Source organism: Saprolegnia diclina (assembly GCF_000281045.1).
Source record: "Saprolegnia diclina VS20 unplaced genomic scaffold supercont1.16, whole genome shotgun sequence".
NCBI classification, from domain to species: Eukaryota; Oomycota; class Saprolegniomycetes; order Saprolegniales; family Saprolegniaceae; genus Saprolegnia; species Saprolegnia diclina.
In genome coordinates this window covers 637,628-650,375 of record NW_008246083.1, presented here as the reverse complement: position 1 = coordinate 650,375, position 12,748 = coordinate 637,628, and the positions used below count along the sequence as shown (strand labels likewise).

At 58.3% G+C, this 12,748-nt stretch overlaps 8 protein-coding genes across 10 annotated transcripts; 1 reads left to right on the top strand and 7 right to left on the bottom strand.

Moving 5' to 3' along the window:
• Nucleotides 1-148: 148 nt before the first annotated feature.
• SDRG_06120 (hypothetical protein) lies at nt 149-638 on the bottom strand. The gene has a single exon (XM_008611884.1). The coding sequence runs from the start codon at nt 584-586 to the stop codon at nt 194-196; it is 393 nt and encodes a 130-aa protein (XP_008610106.1). The 5' UTR covers nt 587-638; the 3' UTR covers nt 149-193.
• Nucleotides 639-972: 334 nt separating this feature from the next.
• On the bottom strand, nt 973-1,629 carry SDRG_06119 (hypothetical protein). The gene is made up of 2 exons (XM_008611883.1): nt 1,330-1,629; nt 973-1,281 (listed from the first exon to the last, which is right to left on the bottom strand). Exons 1-2 carry the CDS (start codon nt 1,543-1,545, stop codon nt 1,000-1,002), a joined length of 498 nt encoding a protein of 165 aa, XP_008610105.1. The 5' UTR covers nt 1,546-1,629; the 3' UTR covers nt 973-999.
• A 613-nt stretch (nt 1,630-2,242) lies between these two features.
• On the bottom strand, nt 2,243-3,921 carry SDRG_06118 (hypothetical protein; the record flags this gene model as incomplete). The annotated part of the gene is made up of 5 exons (XM_008611882.1): nt 3,666-3,921; nt 3,386-3,621; nt 3,204-3,336; nt 3,111-3,153; nt 2,243-2,328 (listed from the first exon to the last, which is right to left on the bottom strand). The coding sequence occupies exons 1-5, from the start codon at nt 3,714-3,716 to the stop codon at nt 2,243-2,245; spliced, it is 549 nt and encodes a 182-aa protein (XP_008610104.1). The 5' UTR covers nt 3,717-3,921.
• Nucleotides 3,922-4,064: 143 nt separating this feature from the next.
• SDRG_06117 (hypothetical protein) lies at nt 4,065-4,647 on the bottom strand. Its single transcript, XM_008611881.1, has one exon. The coding sequence runs from the start codon at nt 4,594-4,596 to the stop codon at nt 4,117-4,119; it is 480 nt and encodes a 159-aa protein (XP_008610103.1). The 5' UTR covers nt 4,597-4,647; the 3' UTR covers nt 4,065-4,116.
• Nucleotides 4,648-5,495: 848 nt separating this feature from the next.
• Nucleotides 5,496-5,986, bottom strand: SDRG_06116 (hypothetical protein). The gene has a single exon (XM_008611880.1). It carries the CDS (start codon nt 5,969-5,971, stop codon nt 5,585-5,587), a length of 387 nt encoding a protein of 128 aa, XP_008610102.1. The 5' UTR covers nt 5,972-5,986; the 3' UTR covers nt 5,496-5,584.
• A 268-nt stretch (nt 5,987-6,254) lies between these two features.
• On the bottom strand, nt 6,255-6,744 carry SDRG_06115 (hypothetical protein). Its single transcript, XM_008611879.1, has 2 exons — nt 6,600-6,744; nt 6,255-6,550 (listed from the first exon to the last, which is right to left on the bottom strand). The coding sequence occupies exons 1-2, from the start codon at nt 6,687-6,689 to the stop codon at nt 6,434-6,436; spliced, it is 207 nt and encodes a 68-aa protein (XP_008610101.1). The 5' UTR covers nt 6,690-6,744; the 3' UTR covers nt 6,255-6,433.
• A 67-nt stretch (nt 6,745-6,811) lies between these two features.
• On the bottom strand, nt 6,812-8,489 carry SDRG_06114. 2 transcript variants are annotated; one of them, XM_008611878.1, is made up of 12 exons: nt 8,405-8,489; nt 8,197-8,357; nt 8,073-8,147; nt 7,909-8,028; nt 7,771-7,861; nt 7,677-7,723; nt 7,574-7,631; nt 7,474-7,529; nt 7,306-7,428; nt 7,143-7,253; nt 7,001-7,087; nt 6,812-6,951 (listed from the first exon to the last, which is right to left on the bottom strand). In XM_008611878.1, exons 1-12 carry the CDS (start codon nt 8,448-8,450, stop codon nt 6,841-6,843), a joined length of 1,086 nt encoding a protein of 361 aa, XP_008610100.1. In that variant the 5' UTR covers nt 8,451-8,489; the 3' UTR covers nt 6,812-6,840. The 2 variants fall into 2 exon arrangements, with proteins under 2 accessions (XP_008610100.1, XP_008610099.1); XM_008611877.1 differs by having other exon boundaries at nt 7,482-7,529.
• Nucleotides 8,490-8,728: 239 nt separating this feature from the next.
• On the top strand, nt 8,729-12,668 carry SDRG_06113. 2 transcript variants are annotated; one of them, XM_008611876.1, is made up of 14 exons: nt 8,729-9,213; nt 9,257-9,364; nt 9,417-9,590; nt 9,643-9,711; nt 9,753-10,030; nt 10,073-10,344; nt 10,394-10,629; nt 10,689-10,871; nt 10,922-11,123; nt 11,170-11,358; nt 11,403-11,908; nt 11,950-12,091; nt 12,135-12,272; nt 12,318-12,668. In XM_008611876.1, the coding sequence occupies exons 1-14, from the start codon at nt 8,749-8,751 to the stop codon at nt 12,623-12,625; spliced, it is 3,270 nt and encodes a 1,089-aa protein (XP_008610098.1). In that variant the 5' UTR covers nt 8,729-8,748; the 3' UTR covers nt 12,626-12,668. The 2 variants fall into 2 exon arrangements, with proteins under 2 accessions (XP_008610098.1, XP_008610097.1); XM_008611875.1 differs by having other exon boundaries at nt 11,403-12,091.
• The last annotated feature ends 80 nt before the right edge of the window (nt 12,669-12,748 follow it).

Below are 12,748 nucleotides of genomic sequence, written 5' to 3'. Positions count from 1 at the left end.
GTTAGGGCGATACGCTGGGACTGGACAATATGCAGCTTGCAAGTATGGAAGGTATGCTGCACCGGTTTCAAGGCCTCGCATGGCGGCCCCAAGCCGCACTAGTAGTATGCACATCGTGCGAGCTCAACTCGTAGGACACGCGAAACGATGGGCATCTGAAGACATACTTGTACATATAAAGGAGCTACGAGTACTAGGCAGCAGCGGTGCTTCGCGTTCGGCGCTGCTGTGTGTGTTTCGAGCAATGGCCCTTGAAGCGGGCAAACGCGTCACAGCCGGTGGTCTTGCAAAGGGTGCCGCCACCGTGCATGCGGCAGCGGCCGCGCGACTGCGCGGGCGTCAAGCAGCCATCGACGTCGCACGCGTTGACGCCGCCATGGCGCGAACACCGGCCGAGGCGCCGCGCATACGAGTAGCACCCGGGCTCTTTGCATGCGCGACTCACATGTGTGATCTTCTTGGTCAGGCGCGTCATATGGCTCGGTGGGCTGGTGGACGCTGGGGATCTCGCTCTGCTGTGAATGAGGCAGCACGTCCCGTCCTTGGCAAACCGCGTGCAGCAGTCGACGGCGCACAAGAGCAACATTTGCGTCAGCGCCAAAGGACAAATGATATCGAAGGCGCCGCGTACGCAGGCGTTGAAACTGCGGTGCTTGAAATAGGCGCCAATAACAACGGGTCTAGCCACGTGGTACGAAGCCTGTCTCGTCCCGCGATCGAAAGGTCCCTGGACAGGGAGAGCTGTGGGTACGCCCTTTACACGAGAGCTTTCACTGCGCTTGTTCTACGATGCTCTGCGATTCTGTCATTGCTCGCGTAGCCAAAACGTGGTCGCCGACGTCGATGCTTCTTCTGTGGGACGACGGAGCTGCTCTGGTCGCTGGGGTTTCAGGCGACCCTTCGTTGGCGACTCGATTGGCCTGCGATGTGCCACCCGCGTCAAGTGACGCCTGGCCGACCCTTTGACAAAGATGGAGACATACAAGAAATGTATTCTAGCTATAAAGTGGGGTAGCTCGGCTCCCGCGGTGTCGCGTGGCGAGAGCAGCAGCCTTGATAGCGAGCAAATGCATCGCACCCGACCGCTTTGCAGTGCTTGCCGCCTCCGTGGGCGCGGCAATGACCGCCAGTCTGCGCGGGGGTTTGGCACTCGTGGACTGCACACGGCTTGGCACCGCCGTGGCGCGAGCACCGACCTCGCCGCCGCGCGTACGACGTGCACCCGGGCGCTCGACACATGCGGCTGGGCTGGACTTGGTGGAGCATGTCCCAGGAAATGGTCTGCAAGAGAGAGGTTCAGTTGTGGAATGTGATAGAACAAAGGCGTACGATGCTCATGGGGCTAGACGCGACGTGCGTGCGTGCTTGGCGGCGAATGCTCTGCAGTCGCCCGTGGAGGAGGCAGAGCTGGTCGACCTTGGCGTAGCGCGTACAGCGCTCGATGGCACAGCGGCGTGGCATTGCAATTTCGAAATGCTCACGTGTGCTCAACGCCATTGGCCGTTGGGCATAAACTGCCGGCGCCGTGGGACGACGATTGCTCATCCGTGATAGATCGTTTCCGCCTCGACGTTCTGTGGCACGCGCCTGTGGGCAAGCAGCAGGATCGGGCGAGACCGTGGTGGAGATACCCTCTTGAAGAATACTGATCGCAAAACCGAGTTGCCATTACGCTTGGATGACGGGCCGTAATCGCGATGCTTTCTATTGGGTACAGCGATCATTTGGGGTCGATCTCATGACACGCATTGAGAGGTGGGACGTGCAGGGATCTATGGTATGTCTGCAATGTACGGTACGCGCAGGGAGTTGACTAATTTGCCGTCGGCCCACCTTGCGGCGCGGTCCATGAACCATTGCAGCTGGCCGCCAAGATCCATTTGACGCCATTTCATTGGTCAGTCAGTGAGCCAATCAAACGGTTTTGTGTCGGCTGCAAACTTCATGCGACGCATAAGGGGGCGGAAGAAAGCTTAGTAGAGTCCGCCTGTGCCAACGGCCAAGGTAGCGACCCGCGATCGCTTGCATTCTCGTTCAGGTTGTTGCAAGTGGGAACCAATAGCGATGGCACTCACAGATGGGTGGACTCGGCCGTCCTTCTAGTGCTGGATAGAAGAGGTGGTTGTACCAGACTTCAGCGTGCGACAACCAAGTGACGCAAGTATGTCGAGAAGCTACATGTCAATTGTAAGCATATTCAAAGGTCTCGGATACCGCATCACACTTTTTATGCTCCACCTCGTCATTTCAGCCGATACTCGTCGGCGTGTAAGAAGAAAAGGCTGTGTGACATCATCGCCGCCAGCTTTTGCTGGTTAAAGCACTTGGCTACAAGCATGCCAACACTGACAAGATCACTCCTTTCGTTTCGCTATCTCGGTCGAAGAATCGACGTTTCAAGCTGGGTGACAAAACGACTACGTTGAACAAACAATCAACTCGGCGCAGAAACTTCCGGCTCAGCGTCTTCTAGATATACGGCTGATCAGTGCGGCATGCGCATGGAACATTTGACTAGCTTTTGCGTTGTGGCGGAGATGCAGACTACCGTTGAGCCGTTCGACTCGAACGTAGGCGCTTCCGCGAGGTGTGCAGCACAACCTTGTGGACGAGCGAGGCCAGAGTAGATGTACATATTCGAGCCGAGCACAAGCGCGGCCAAAGCGCTGTGAAGCGCATTAACTACGTAGCAAAATGCGAGACAAAGGAAAATCTTGCGCGGCGAAACGAAGAATTGCACTGGGAAAATGAAACGATCGTGACATTGACGGTGCCAAGAAGAAATCACTCCACGCGCCAAAGACGCGCCCGGCGCGCTGGGCTGTGAGCAAGAAAATATACAAATGATTATTCTTCAAGTCCTGATGTCGTAGGGCACACGAAGCGTTCAGTGGGTGTGCTGTACGGGTCTCTGGAACGACCAGCATGCAACAAAGGGGATCCAAATGCCCTAGAGCGTGACGCCGGCGGAAAAACGGAATCGTCGCGACAGCAAAAATGAGTCCTGCAACGACGCTTGCCACTCGTGAGCCTCAAGAGGTGTCGAGTTCGAAAGACGGAGCTCGACGTGCAATTGCTACAGTGAGACTCTACAAGTAGTTTGTGGTGACCCGCGATTTCACCAATGCTGTTGCCCGTGTCCCACATAAAGACCTATTGGCAACACGTAAGTTGACGCATTTGGCCCGAAAGTGGAGGCGTACGCGAGCGAGGAGCGTACGGCCATCACCGACAGCGACGATGCGCTTGCTGTCCGGGTCCCATCTCAAGTCCTTGACTTCGCCAGCAAACACCGGCACCTCGACCTTGAGCGTGTGTTCCGGGTTGTCATACGACCTAATGAGCGTCACCGTTGTCAAGGCTTGTCATGCTGACCAAGATGTACCAGACGCGGACCTTGCCCGACATGTCGGCCGAGGCGACCCAGTAGCCATTGGGCGAGATCTTGGCAGCCGTCGTCGGGCTGTTGTGGCCTTGGTAGATAAGGCAGTTGGCAGGGTTTTCGAGGTCGCGGATCACGACAAGCTTCCCGGAGCAGTAGATGATCTTGGGCTCCTTCGGGTGCACGCCGAGGACGGTGGGGGCGCCACGCGTCGTGGTCGGTTGCGGGCAGTAGGTAGCCTAGAGTAAACTATATCAGATCGTATAGCTCCGACGGTGGCGACCTTGAGGTTGGCGTTCGGGAGACGCTCGGTCAGGTTCACGGTCGACGCCATTATACGGAGCTGACTGCAAGTTTGGATCTGCTGCTCTGCAGTGCAGCACCTTCGAAAATGTAGGACATGGTGTGCCACGACCCACTTCAAGTTCTATAGCCCGCTGCTTTTATAAAGCGTCATGTGAGCCGCAGCACTGAGAGGTCGACGCTGGTCCGCTGATCTCCAGTAGGCATACCGCCAGCCACCAACGGCAGCGGAACGGCTTGACGTTTCGTGGGAGTGTCGAGCAGTCTCAGCAGCTCGGATTACGCGATACATGGTTGAATCTGAAGCAGAGCGATCTCTGGGCGTCGACACGCAGCACCGCGCTGTGAGGACGAGCGCCCGCACATAGAACACGTTCAAGCGCGTACGACAAGAGACGTGTTTCATATAGCTTAACAGTCGAATGCACTAGTTAGCACGGCGGGAACGAACGGTCGTTGCTGTGTGGTCGTACACCGTTCGAGTGCACGCTACAGAGTCCTTGAAAGCGGGCAAACGAGGCGCAGCCATTGGCTTTGCAGAGCGTGCCGCCGCCGTGCGCGCGGCATCGGCCTCCTGTTTGCGCCGGCGTCGAGCAGCCGTCGACGCCGCAGAGCTTGGAGCCGCCGTGGCGTGAGCAGAGGCCGTACCGCCGCGCGCAGGAGGAGCACCCGTCGACTTTGCACTTGCGGTTCTTGCTGTTGGGCTTGGTCGACGGCAGCAGCGACCGTGGCTCGGCACGGCTGCTCGTCGAATTGGTCTCGTCCGACGAGTACCCGGCGTGGCAGCTCGCACTGGCATGCCGCAGCGCCGTAGCCTTTTGCACGATACACTGCATACGGTAGTGCAAGAGGCAGAGCCCGTGGACCTTGCCGAACTTGATGCAGCTGCCGAGTGCGCACAGTGCAGGCATACCCGACGTTTTGGCCACAAGGATTTATGTTGAATGACACAACGGTGTTCCGTGAAGGAGCTAAAAATACAAAATGGTTGATGTGACTGCTGCGAGCTCGAGTTATGTCAACCCAAAAAACGCCATCGACGTCGAATCCACCGCACTTTTCGCGGCATATCGCTGCATCAAAGGCAAGCTGTGGCGAGCCCGAAGATTACTTGGATCTCGCACCTCCAAGCCGTGCATACCTCCCAAGAAATCGAGCTTCAAAAGGGCAGAAGAACCTTGTACATGGCGTACGTGGCACAACCAGAGGCGCCGGCCGTTTCAGCGGGACGGATTTTTTGCCTCGTAAACGCAAAGAGCATGATTGCTCGATTGCTTTTGTCTGTCGCTTGACTGGAAATCAAACATACGGCATCTACCAAGTCGTGATTGCGGAAGGAACTACGAGCTAAACTACTAACTGTATAGTTTCGAGAGGCTATGTCGTCTGGTTGAGCGGCATGCAAGTGTCCCCATCCCTTTAAAAACAGCAAACCTTCAAGCCGGCAGTTGAGCGAACCTCACGCGATCCACAGGCAGAGCAACACGTGAATCATTGTATCGAAACCTCACGCGATCCGCGTGGGGGGGCTGACTGTGGCGTCGGTTGGTGGTGTAACTGCCGAGCATTAGAAAACATGCTAGGTATCGATGTAAATAGCGAGTATGCTCGATTCACGACTCACGATGCGCCGCCACTGTGTAACCGCGACGAGACCATGCGACTGATGCGACTTGGCGTATGCACCACCCAGCCTAGGCTCGCAGCTTGGTCGTTTGCTTGTCACGACAGTCAACCGCAGCCTGCGACCATGCGCTGACGCTCTGTACATGCAGCGAGAGCTTGCAGCGAGAGCCAGCAGGAGCTAAATACATACAAGATCTCCGCCCAGTTCTCCGTTGAGCAGCATGCTCGTAGCTCCAACACACCCGAGAGCGCATGGAATATACGTTATGCGTGTTACGAATCGCTCGCGACCGAGTTGAGAGGAGTGCGGTGGGACCGCGCGTGGGGTGCGCACCAGCCGCCTGTGCGTGCAAATGACGTGCAGCCGAGCTGCTTGCAGAGCGTGCCACCGCCGTGGAGCCGGCATTTGCCGGTGGTTTGCGCCGGCGTCGCGCACCCATGCACGCTGCATAGTCTGGCGCCGCCATGGCGAGAGCACTTGCCAAGCCGGCGCGCATGCGACGCGCAGCCGCGCTCGCTGCAGAGGCGGTGCGTCTTGGTGCATGTGGTCGGCGACGTGGCGGTCGATGCAACGAGCGAGAGGACGCGCGCGTGCACGAGGCAGAGAGCGTGGACCTTGGCAAACTTGGCGCAGTCGCTGATCGCGCACGGCGTCGGCATCGCACTACGCCGGTGAAATCAAAACTGGTGACAAATCCCAAGAAAAGCAACTCGGATGACGGGTCGCGTGGGACAACTGCCGTTTTGGCACTGCAGCCTCTGCAAGCCGTAGTGGACTGACGGCATCAACCGCATCTCTTCCTCCTCGCCGCGAGGTTGCCATGTTCCGGCCGCAGCCTTCTCCACGAGGATCTGGAAATGGCGTCCGTGCAGAGCGCGTAGCGCTGGCCACGCACGACCATGCCACGTATGAACACTGTGCGGGACACCGGCGACGGTTGAGGCGCCAATCACATGCCTGCAAGGTAACGTGGGCCCACGCGGCTGTTGCGCTGAGTTTACGCAGCGTGGTTGCAAAGACGCGGCCCATTTCGATCCGTCGATAGATACAACGTGCTGCATTAGCGCCCGTACAGTCGACGACGACGCTAGCTCCTAACTAGATGCGCGGCGTGGGCGCACTTACAAGCCGCCAAACTGGGCGGCGCGGAGGACCTCGAGGATGGCCGAGCCGACGACGAGGAAGAAGAGCACGCCGAGCACGACAGGGCCGACCTTGTAGCCTTCTTCGCGCACGACCTACAGACGCGTCATGAGCCTCGGCGCGCGCTGTGTCGCATGCGCGTACCCGCGTCGACGTGGGCACGTTGCCACGCTTGGTGATGTTGCTCGAGTGCTTCTCGTTGCGGAGGCGAAGCTTGGCGGGCGCGGACGACATGCTGCTCGACTTGCTGGCCACGTGGACTTTGAAAATGACCCCACGTGGCCGTGGCTCACGATCCGGATGCATTATCCGGACCATTACGTTGCGATCTTCCAGGCTCATTCGAAAACAAGACGTTGGACGTTGGGCAACTCAGATCTTATTACTAGCTGTGGCTCGCGGGGGGTTTGAGCGCCGAAAAGTTGAGTTGGTCGATCGCGGCAATGGCTTCGCGCCGCCGCTCGCCGACGTACATTTCTTGCAGCTTGGGCAGCATCTACACACGTGTAGTAGTATAGGAGGACGCCCGACGCACGTCGCAGTACCTCCGTGTGGTCTTGTCGAAGCTGCGCCACGAGCTTGGCGGTACAGCTAACGCGCTCGGCGAGGTCGTCCACCGAGTCCATTTGGCTCTATTTGGTCACAGCAGGTGCTCACAGACGGGTTGCTCCAAAGATAACAACATACGACAAGCGTACTGAGCTGCTTGGAGGTATTGCAGTGGGCGTCGTTCAGCAGACCCAACGCATCGCGCAGCCGGTCCATTTCCCGGCGCATGAGCGCTTGGTGGTCGTCAAGCTACATTCAATGCCGGTCGATTCGTCAGTGTACATAGTTGCTTGTCGTGTACATGTTGCTGCATCGCCTTGGTCTCGACGTCCAGCGCGCGGTGTCGAAGGGCCGACGACGTCTCGGCGTCTTGGAGCTGGGCCTTGAGCGACGTCTCTAAAGCACCGCACGTGGCCACCAAGCTCTACTCAACGACATTTTTCGTTTTCACGCATCGTTGGCTCTGAACCTGCGTACGGTCCGAGACCATGTGCAGTCTCTCTTCGAGCTCTTCGACAATGCGATCTAGCATCAAGTATAGCAGACAGCCCTTGTGTTGTGGCGCCTACGGTCGTGTTGCTGTAGCTCCATCCAGTCGCGGTATCTCTCCATATCGAGGCGTCGCCACTACATTCCTAACCGTCGGTCCCCGCTTCGAACACCAAATCGTACCTGCTGCACGTCCGCCACGAGCTGGGTCACGACCGCATCGTGCTGCACTGCAGAGAACATAAATGGGCAGTGGTGAACGCGTCATCGTAGGTACCAAAGCGCGCCGCGAGCTCGTGCATGTGCTCGAAGCCTTTCGTGAGGGTGTCCATGAGCTGCTGGTTACTCCACACGATGCGCTCTTGGAGCTATGGTTTCGCTTGTGCGTCATTACACCCACGAAGTCGACTCGTACAGTGCGCTGGTCGGCGAGGGACCGCACCACGTCACCAAACTGGCGCACGAGGCGCTTGCCAACACCTTGCTCGGCATCGGCCAGTCGCCCAGCATCAAAATGACGATCGTGGAAGCGCGTCTAGCCATAAAAAATCGAGTCGAGTTCTTGATAACTTGAAGTACATGGCCGAGGAAGAACGCGCGGGTGCGCCCGTCGACGCGCAATCGAACGTGGTCGAGAACGAACGCGCGGAACGCCTGACGACGCACGTGCTGCTCGCAACCGTTGACAAAATTGGCGTCGCACCTGAGAGGCGGCATCACACTTGGCGGCGGACGCAAGGATATCGACAGTCGTCGCTGGCAGCGTCGTCGTAAACTCCGTGCTCGTCGCTGCGCAAACGATCGTGACCTGGAGGCTTTTGTCCTCCTGGCCGTAGGTGAAGAAGACGGGATACGTCGCGCCCGCTACATGCACAACATGGTACGGTCGCAAGATGACGGAGGCGTCTTACCAATGCTTAGGATGGCAGGCTCGGTCGGCGCGGCCCAGCTCGTCATTGCCGACGGCTCTACAAGATACACCCGTGACCGTCTTGGCCCCGATTGTACACTATTATATCTGAAGAATCATATAGTGTCATACTAGTATAGTAGAATCGAAACCAGGACCGGGGCAAGCGGTCCCGGCGAGTAGGATCGATTGCCCACCACGCGTGGCTTGTGTGGGGCTTCAACGTAGCTCCCACGTATCCACCATCGGCATTGTGGACAATATGCGGACGCTTTGTAACACTAAATACGTGTGAAATGGGCAAGAAATGGTGAAACCGGTTTCAGCCTCGTCGAGGCCGTTGGGATGGCGGCGATGGACGCGGACTTGCAGCTCAAGATGAGCAAGAAGATCGCGCAGCTGACCAAAGTCATCTTCCTCCTCAACACCAAGAACGAAGACGCAGCGTCCGAGCTCCAGGCCACGGCGGCGAGCCACCGGCGCGAAACCGAGGCCGTCGCGCGGGACGCAGCCGCCAAGATGGCCAGCCTGAAAGAGTCGCTCGAAAAGAAAGAGGCGGCGCTCAAAGGCTCCGAGTCGCTCAAGAAGATCAAGGACCGGCATCGTGCCGAGAAGCAAGAGGCGCTCGCCCAGTTCCAAGCCTTCAAGGACGACGTCGCCAGGGCGTCCAAGGCATCGGAGGACAGCTACAAGCGCGAGCTGCTGGCCATGGCCGACGACGTCAAGAAGGTCCGCGCCGCCTTTCATGAGCGCGTTGTGTCGCTCAAGGCGTCGCTCGACGCTGTCCAGGCCAAGGTGCACCACGGCAGCGTACGTCCTCTGCTTCAAAATCGTTTTCTGAACGGGGGAGTAGAAGGAAGCCGACGCGCTGCGCAAGAAGCACTCGGACGAAGTCGCCGACATGGTGACAGCGTCCAACCAAAAGTACAACGACATGCTTACGGCGCAGCTCAACCAACAAGTACGCGGATGTGTGGACGCCTTAGAAAACCAAGATGGACGACGTTCCACAGGATGAGCTTCGTGCGCAGTGTCAGGAGCAGCTCCGCGCGAAGGACGAGGCGCACCAACAAGCGATAGCGCAGATGCAGGAGAAAACCGAGCTCGAGATGCGCATGGCGGTCAAGCGCCGCGAGCTCGAGTGCAACACGTCGGCGGACACGCTCAAGAACGAGATGGTTTCCAAGGTCCGTGGAGACGCGTCTCGACGAGTACGTCACGCGTGGCTCGGGGGCGTAGATGGAGCGGCTCTTGGCCGAGCTCGAGACGCTGCGCGGCAGTGAATCGCAGCTTCGTTCAGACAAACAGGTAAGGGTTCGAGCCCGATATGGCGAAGAAAATTGGGTTAGGACCTTGCGACCCAACTCTCGGCGCTGAGAGCGTCGTCCAAGCAAGTCGAGATCGAGTTTGCAGCGTTCAAGAAGGCCCAGCAAGGCCAGAGCGACAACACCGAGGTCGTACTGCAGACGCTCAAGACCCAGCTCGACGAGCGGGACAAGCAGATGCGATTGCTTCAAGATGAAGTGCAACGCGCCCGCACCGCGCTCGAGGCGGCCGAGATTGACCGCAAGGCGCTCGCCGCCAACCTCGACGCGGTGGCCAAGGCACGCGATTCCAACCACATCGAGTACGCTTGTACGACAAGGTTGACGACGACCAATGGTTGTAGGCTCTCGGAAAAGGAGGCAACGTGGGCTCAAGAGTTGCGCGCCAAGGACGCCGAGCTTGCACAGCGCCTCGCAACACTCAAGGCGCACAAGTCGGAAGTCAAGAAGCTTCGAGAACTCATCAAGACCAACGATGCGCATGCCATCAAGGCCGAAGACGACGTCAAGAAGCAGTTGCTCTCAGCTCAGAAAAAGCTCACCGAGTTTCAAGGCAAAGAAACTGAGCTCAACGCTCGTGTGCAAGCGCTCAAGATGGAGCTCGCGCAGCTGCATGGTGCGTGGACCTTGCATCATCTGAATGATCGCATGACGGCTACGACTAGTCGCCTCCAAAGAGCGCTTGGACAAGGCCGTCACCGACGCAGATGTGGCCCTGGCAGCAGCTAAGGCGCAATTGGTAGCCGAGAGCGCCGCGGCACTTCGCGCGCTTGAAGCGCGCCTCGCACTCGAGCACCAAAAGCAGATAACTGCGCTTACTCAATCGGCGCAGCACGTGTCCGAGACGCAGAGAAACGACCTCGAGGCCAAAACGCGTGCACTCCAGGCCGAGCTCACCAAGGTGCCTTTAATCTGCTACTTGTACTCGCCCCGGAAATGACACTATGTCCCCGATACTAGAGCCAAAGCGCAGTGCAAGCCGCGCAGGACCAGCTCGCCGCAACAACACATGAGCTCGCGGCGGCTAACAAGGATCTCACGCGCTTCAAAGGCGAAGCCAAGCTGTTCGCCGATCAGCTCAAGCTCGCCGAGACCACGTCCTCGAAAGAGGCCAAAGAATTGAAACAAAAGCTCGGCCAGCTCGTATGTAATCTGTCTGGAATACTATGGGCTAGACAACACGGGCGCTATAGGAAGGTCTGCGGGACCACGACGCCAAGGCGCAGCAAAAGGAGCGAGCCAAGTGCGAGGCGGCACAAGCCGAACTCGTCACCCTTAAAAAAAAGCTCGAGACGCTGACCAAGAACCACGACGAGGCGGCTGCCACCCTCCGTCAAACGCACCAAGCCCAGCTCGATCATCTCCGCGCCAACATGCAAGCATCGATCGCCACAGGTACGCGTTGCCTTGTCAGCTTGTCTCTAGGTAGTGGCGCGGGTAGCTGTCGAGGAAGCACAGCAGACGATGCAGGTCCATGTCGACGAGCAGCGCGGGTTTCTTCTTTCGATGCATGCCACCGACCTCGCCGCTGTCCAGTCTCAAATCGACATGTGGAAGCAAAAGGTCGTCGACCACGAAGCGTCCAACGCCTACGACCGCGCCGAGTTTCACAAGCTTCTGCAGGCCCAAGGTCCATCGATTCGCAGCAGCCTGTCTTCCTAAATTGGCGTCTAGATGAACAGTTTCGAGTGCAGATAGCCGCGCTTGACGCCACCCAGCGCAGCGCCGTCCTGCAATTCGGTGACGACCACGCCGCGGCCATGGCATCGCTACGCGAAGCACACGCAGCGCAGTTGGCTTCAAAGCAGCAAACAGCGGCAGAGGCGCTGGCGGCGCACCAAGCAGCGTCCGCCACGGCCTTGGCGCAAGCCCGCGAAATGTTCGCAAGTGACAAACTGGCGCTGGAGAAGCACCTCGAACGCCGATGTGCCGAATACGACAAGCAGATCCAAGACGAAGCGAGCTTTCACGCGCGGGAAGTTGCCCGTCAAGTGCACGTGGCCAAGCTCGAGAAGGATCGAGAGCGCGATACCCTCGTGCAAACCTTGAACGACCAGCACCAAACGGTCGTTGCGTCCAAAGACGAAGCCTTGGAAGCGAGCCAGCGTCTCGTCGCCAACCAAGCCGATGCGATTCGGAAGCTTCAGGACGAGCTCACGACGCAGCTGGCCGTTCTCGAGGTACCTACTGCGGTTGAACGTGGAGCAACATGGGCGCGTAGCACAAGCAAGACGAGTGGAAGTGCACGCAAAAGCGCCTGGCCGCAGAGAAAACGCAGGAGCTCGATGGTCTCGCGCGGCAGCACAAGACGGAGCTCGAGCACCTTTTGGACGACCATGTCAACGAGACCCGGCAGCTCAACGGTATGCAATCCCAACCCCAAGGAGTCGACACAAATGAGCGTAGCGCAATTTGAGAAAACGCGCGGGCTCCTCCACGAACAGCAGCAAGTTTTGATCGCCAAGGTGCGCGAGTGGGAAGCGGCGTACGCGCGTCGCGATAGCCGCGTCGAGGACGTCAACCGCATTTCCGAGCTCGAGCAAGGTGCGTCGCTCATGGAAGAAACCGATGGCTCATGAAAAGGGTTAGAGGTCGCGACCAAAGATGCACTCGTACAGCAGACGGTCGAGGAGATGGCGTACATCAAGCGGGAGCTCCTCAACCGCGAGGACGTGTACAACAAGACGTTTGGCCGAAGCCCAAACGTGGGTGTGCTCCAAGTGCTCAAGCCCACGACACTGACGGCGACTCCGCCGAGCCTTGGCCCGCCACCAAAGCTCAACCGAAAAACCAAACCCCAAAGCTTCTCGGCGCTAACGTCCGGCCCCAAACCGCTGCCGCCCATTGGCGCGTCCAACCAGCAGCCTAGCTACCGCGACCTCAACCATCTTCAATAATACTATTAGTTGTAAGGGAGTTGAATGAAGTGCGACATATTGTACACTGTAGGTATTTAAAAGAGTCCCCGGACCCAGTGGAATCGAAGTCCCGCCAAAAACAATCAACCTTTTCATAAAAAT

Bases quoted from the DNA above. Each gene is read 5' to 3' on its own strand.
- SDRG_06120 (XM_008611884.1), bottom strand. From the start codon at position 586: ATGTTGCTCTTGTGCGCCGTCGACTGCTGCACGCGGTTTGCCAAGGAC.
- SDRG_06119 (XM_008611883.1), bottom strand. From the start codon at position 1,545: ATGAGCAATCGTCGTCCCACGGCGCCGGCAGTTTATGCCCAACGGCCA. The intron at 1,282-1,329 runs GTACGCCTTTGT...TCTCTCTTGCAG, and splicing joins CGTCTAGCCCCATGAGCATC to ACCATTTCCTGGGACATGCT.
- SDRG_06117 (XM_008611881.1), bottom strand. From the start codon at position 4,596: ATGCCTGCACTGTGCGCACTCGGCAGCTGCATCAAGTTCGGCAAGGTC.
- SDRG_06116 (XM_008611880.1), bottom strand. From the start codon at position 5,971: ATGCCGACGCCGTGCGCGATCAGCGACTGCGCCAAGTTTGCCAAGGTC.
- SDRG_06115 (XM_008611879.1), bottom strand. From the start codon at position 6,689: ATGTCGTCCGCGCCCGCCAAGCTTCGCCTCCGCAACGAGAAGCACTCG. The intron at 6,551-6,599 runs GTACGCGCATGC...ACGCGTCTGTAG, and splicing joins ACGTGCCCACGTCGACGCGG to GTCGTGCGCGAAGAAGGCTA.
- SDRG_06114 (XM_008611878.1), bottom strand. From the start codon at position 8,450: ATGACGAGCTGGGCCGCGCCGACCGAGCCTGCCATCCTAAGCATTG. The intron at 8,029-8,072 runs GTACTTCAAGTT...TTTTATGGCTAG, and splicing joins GCGCGTTCTTCCTCGGCCAT to ACGCGCTTCCACGATCGTCA. The intron at 7,530-7,573 runs GTAGGCGCCACA...ACTTGATGCTAG, and splicing joins GGAGCTACAGCAACACGACC to ATCGCATTGTCGAAGAGCTC.
- SDRG_06113 (XM_008611876.1), top strand. From the start codon at position 8,749: ATGGCGGCGATGGACGCGGACTTGCAGCTCAAGATGAGCAAGAAGATC. The intron at 9,712-9,752 runs GTAAGGGTTCGA...AAATTGGGTTAG, and splicing joins AGCTTCGTTCAGACAAACAG to GACCTTGCGACCCAACTCTC. The intron at 10,630-10,688 runs GTGCCTTTAATC...CCCCGATACTAG, and splicing joins TCCAGGCCGAGCTCACCAAG to AGCCAAAGCGCAGTGCAAGC.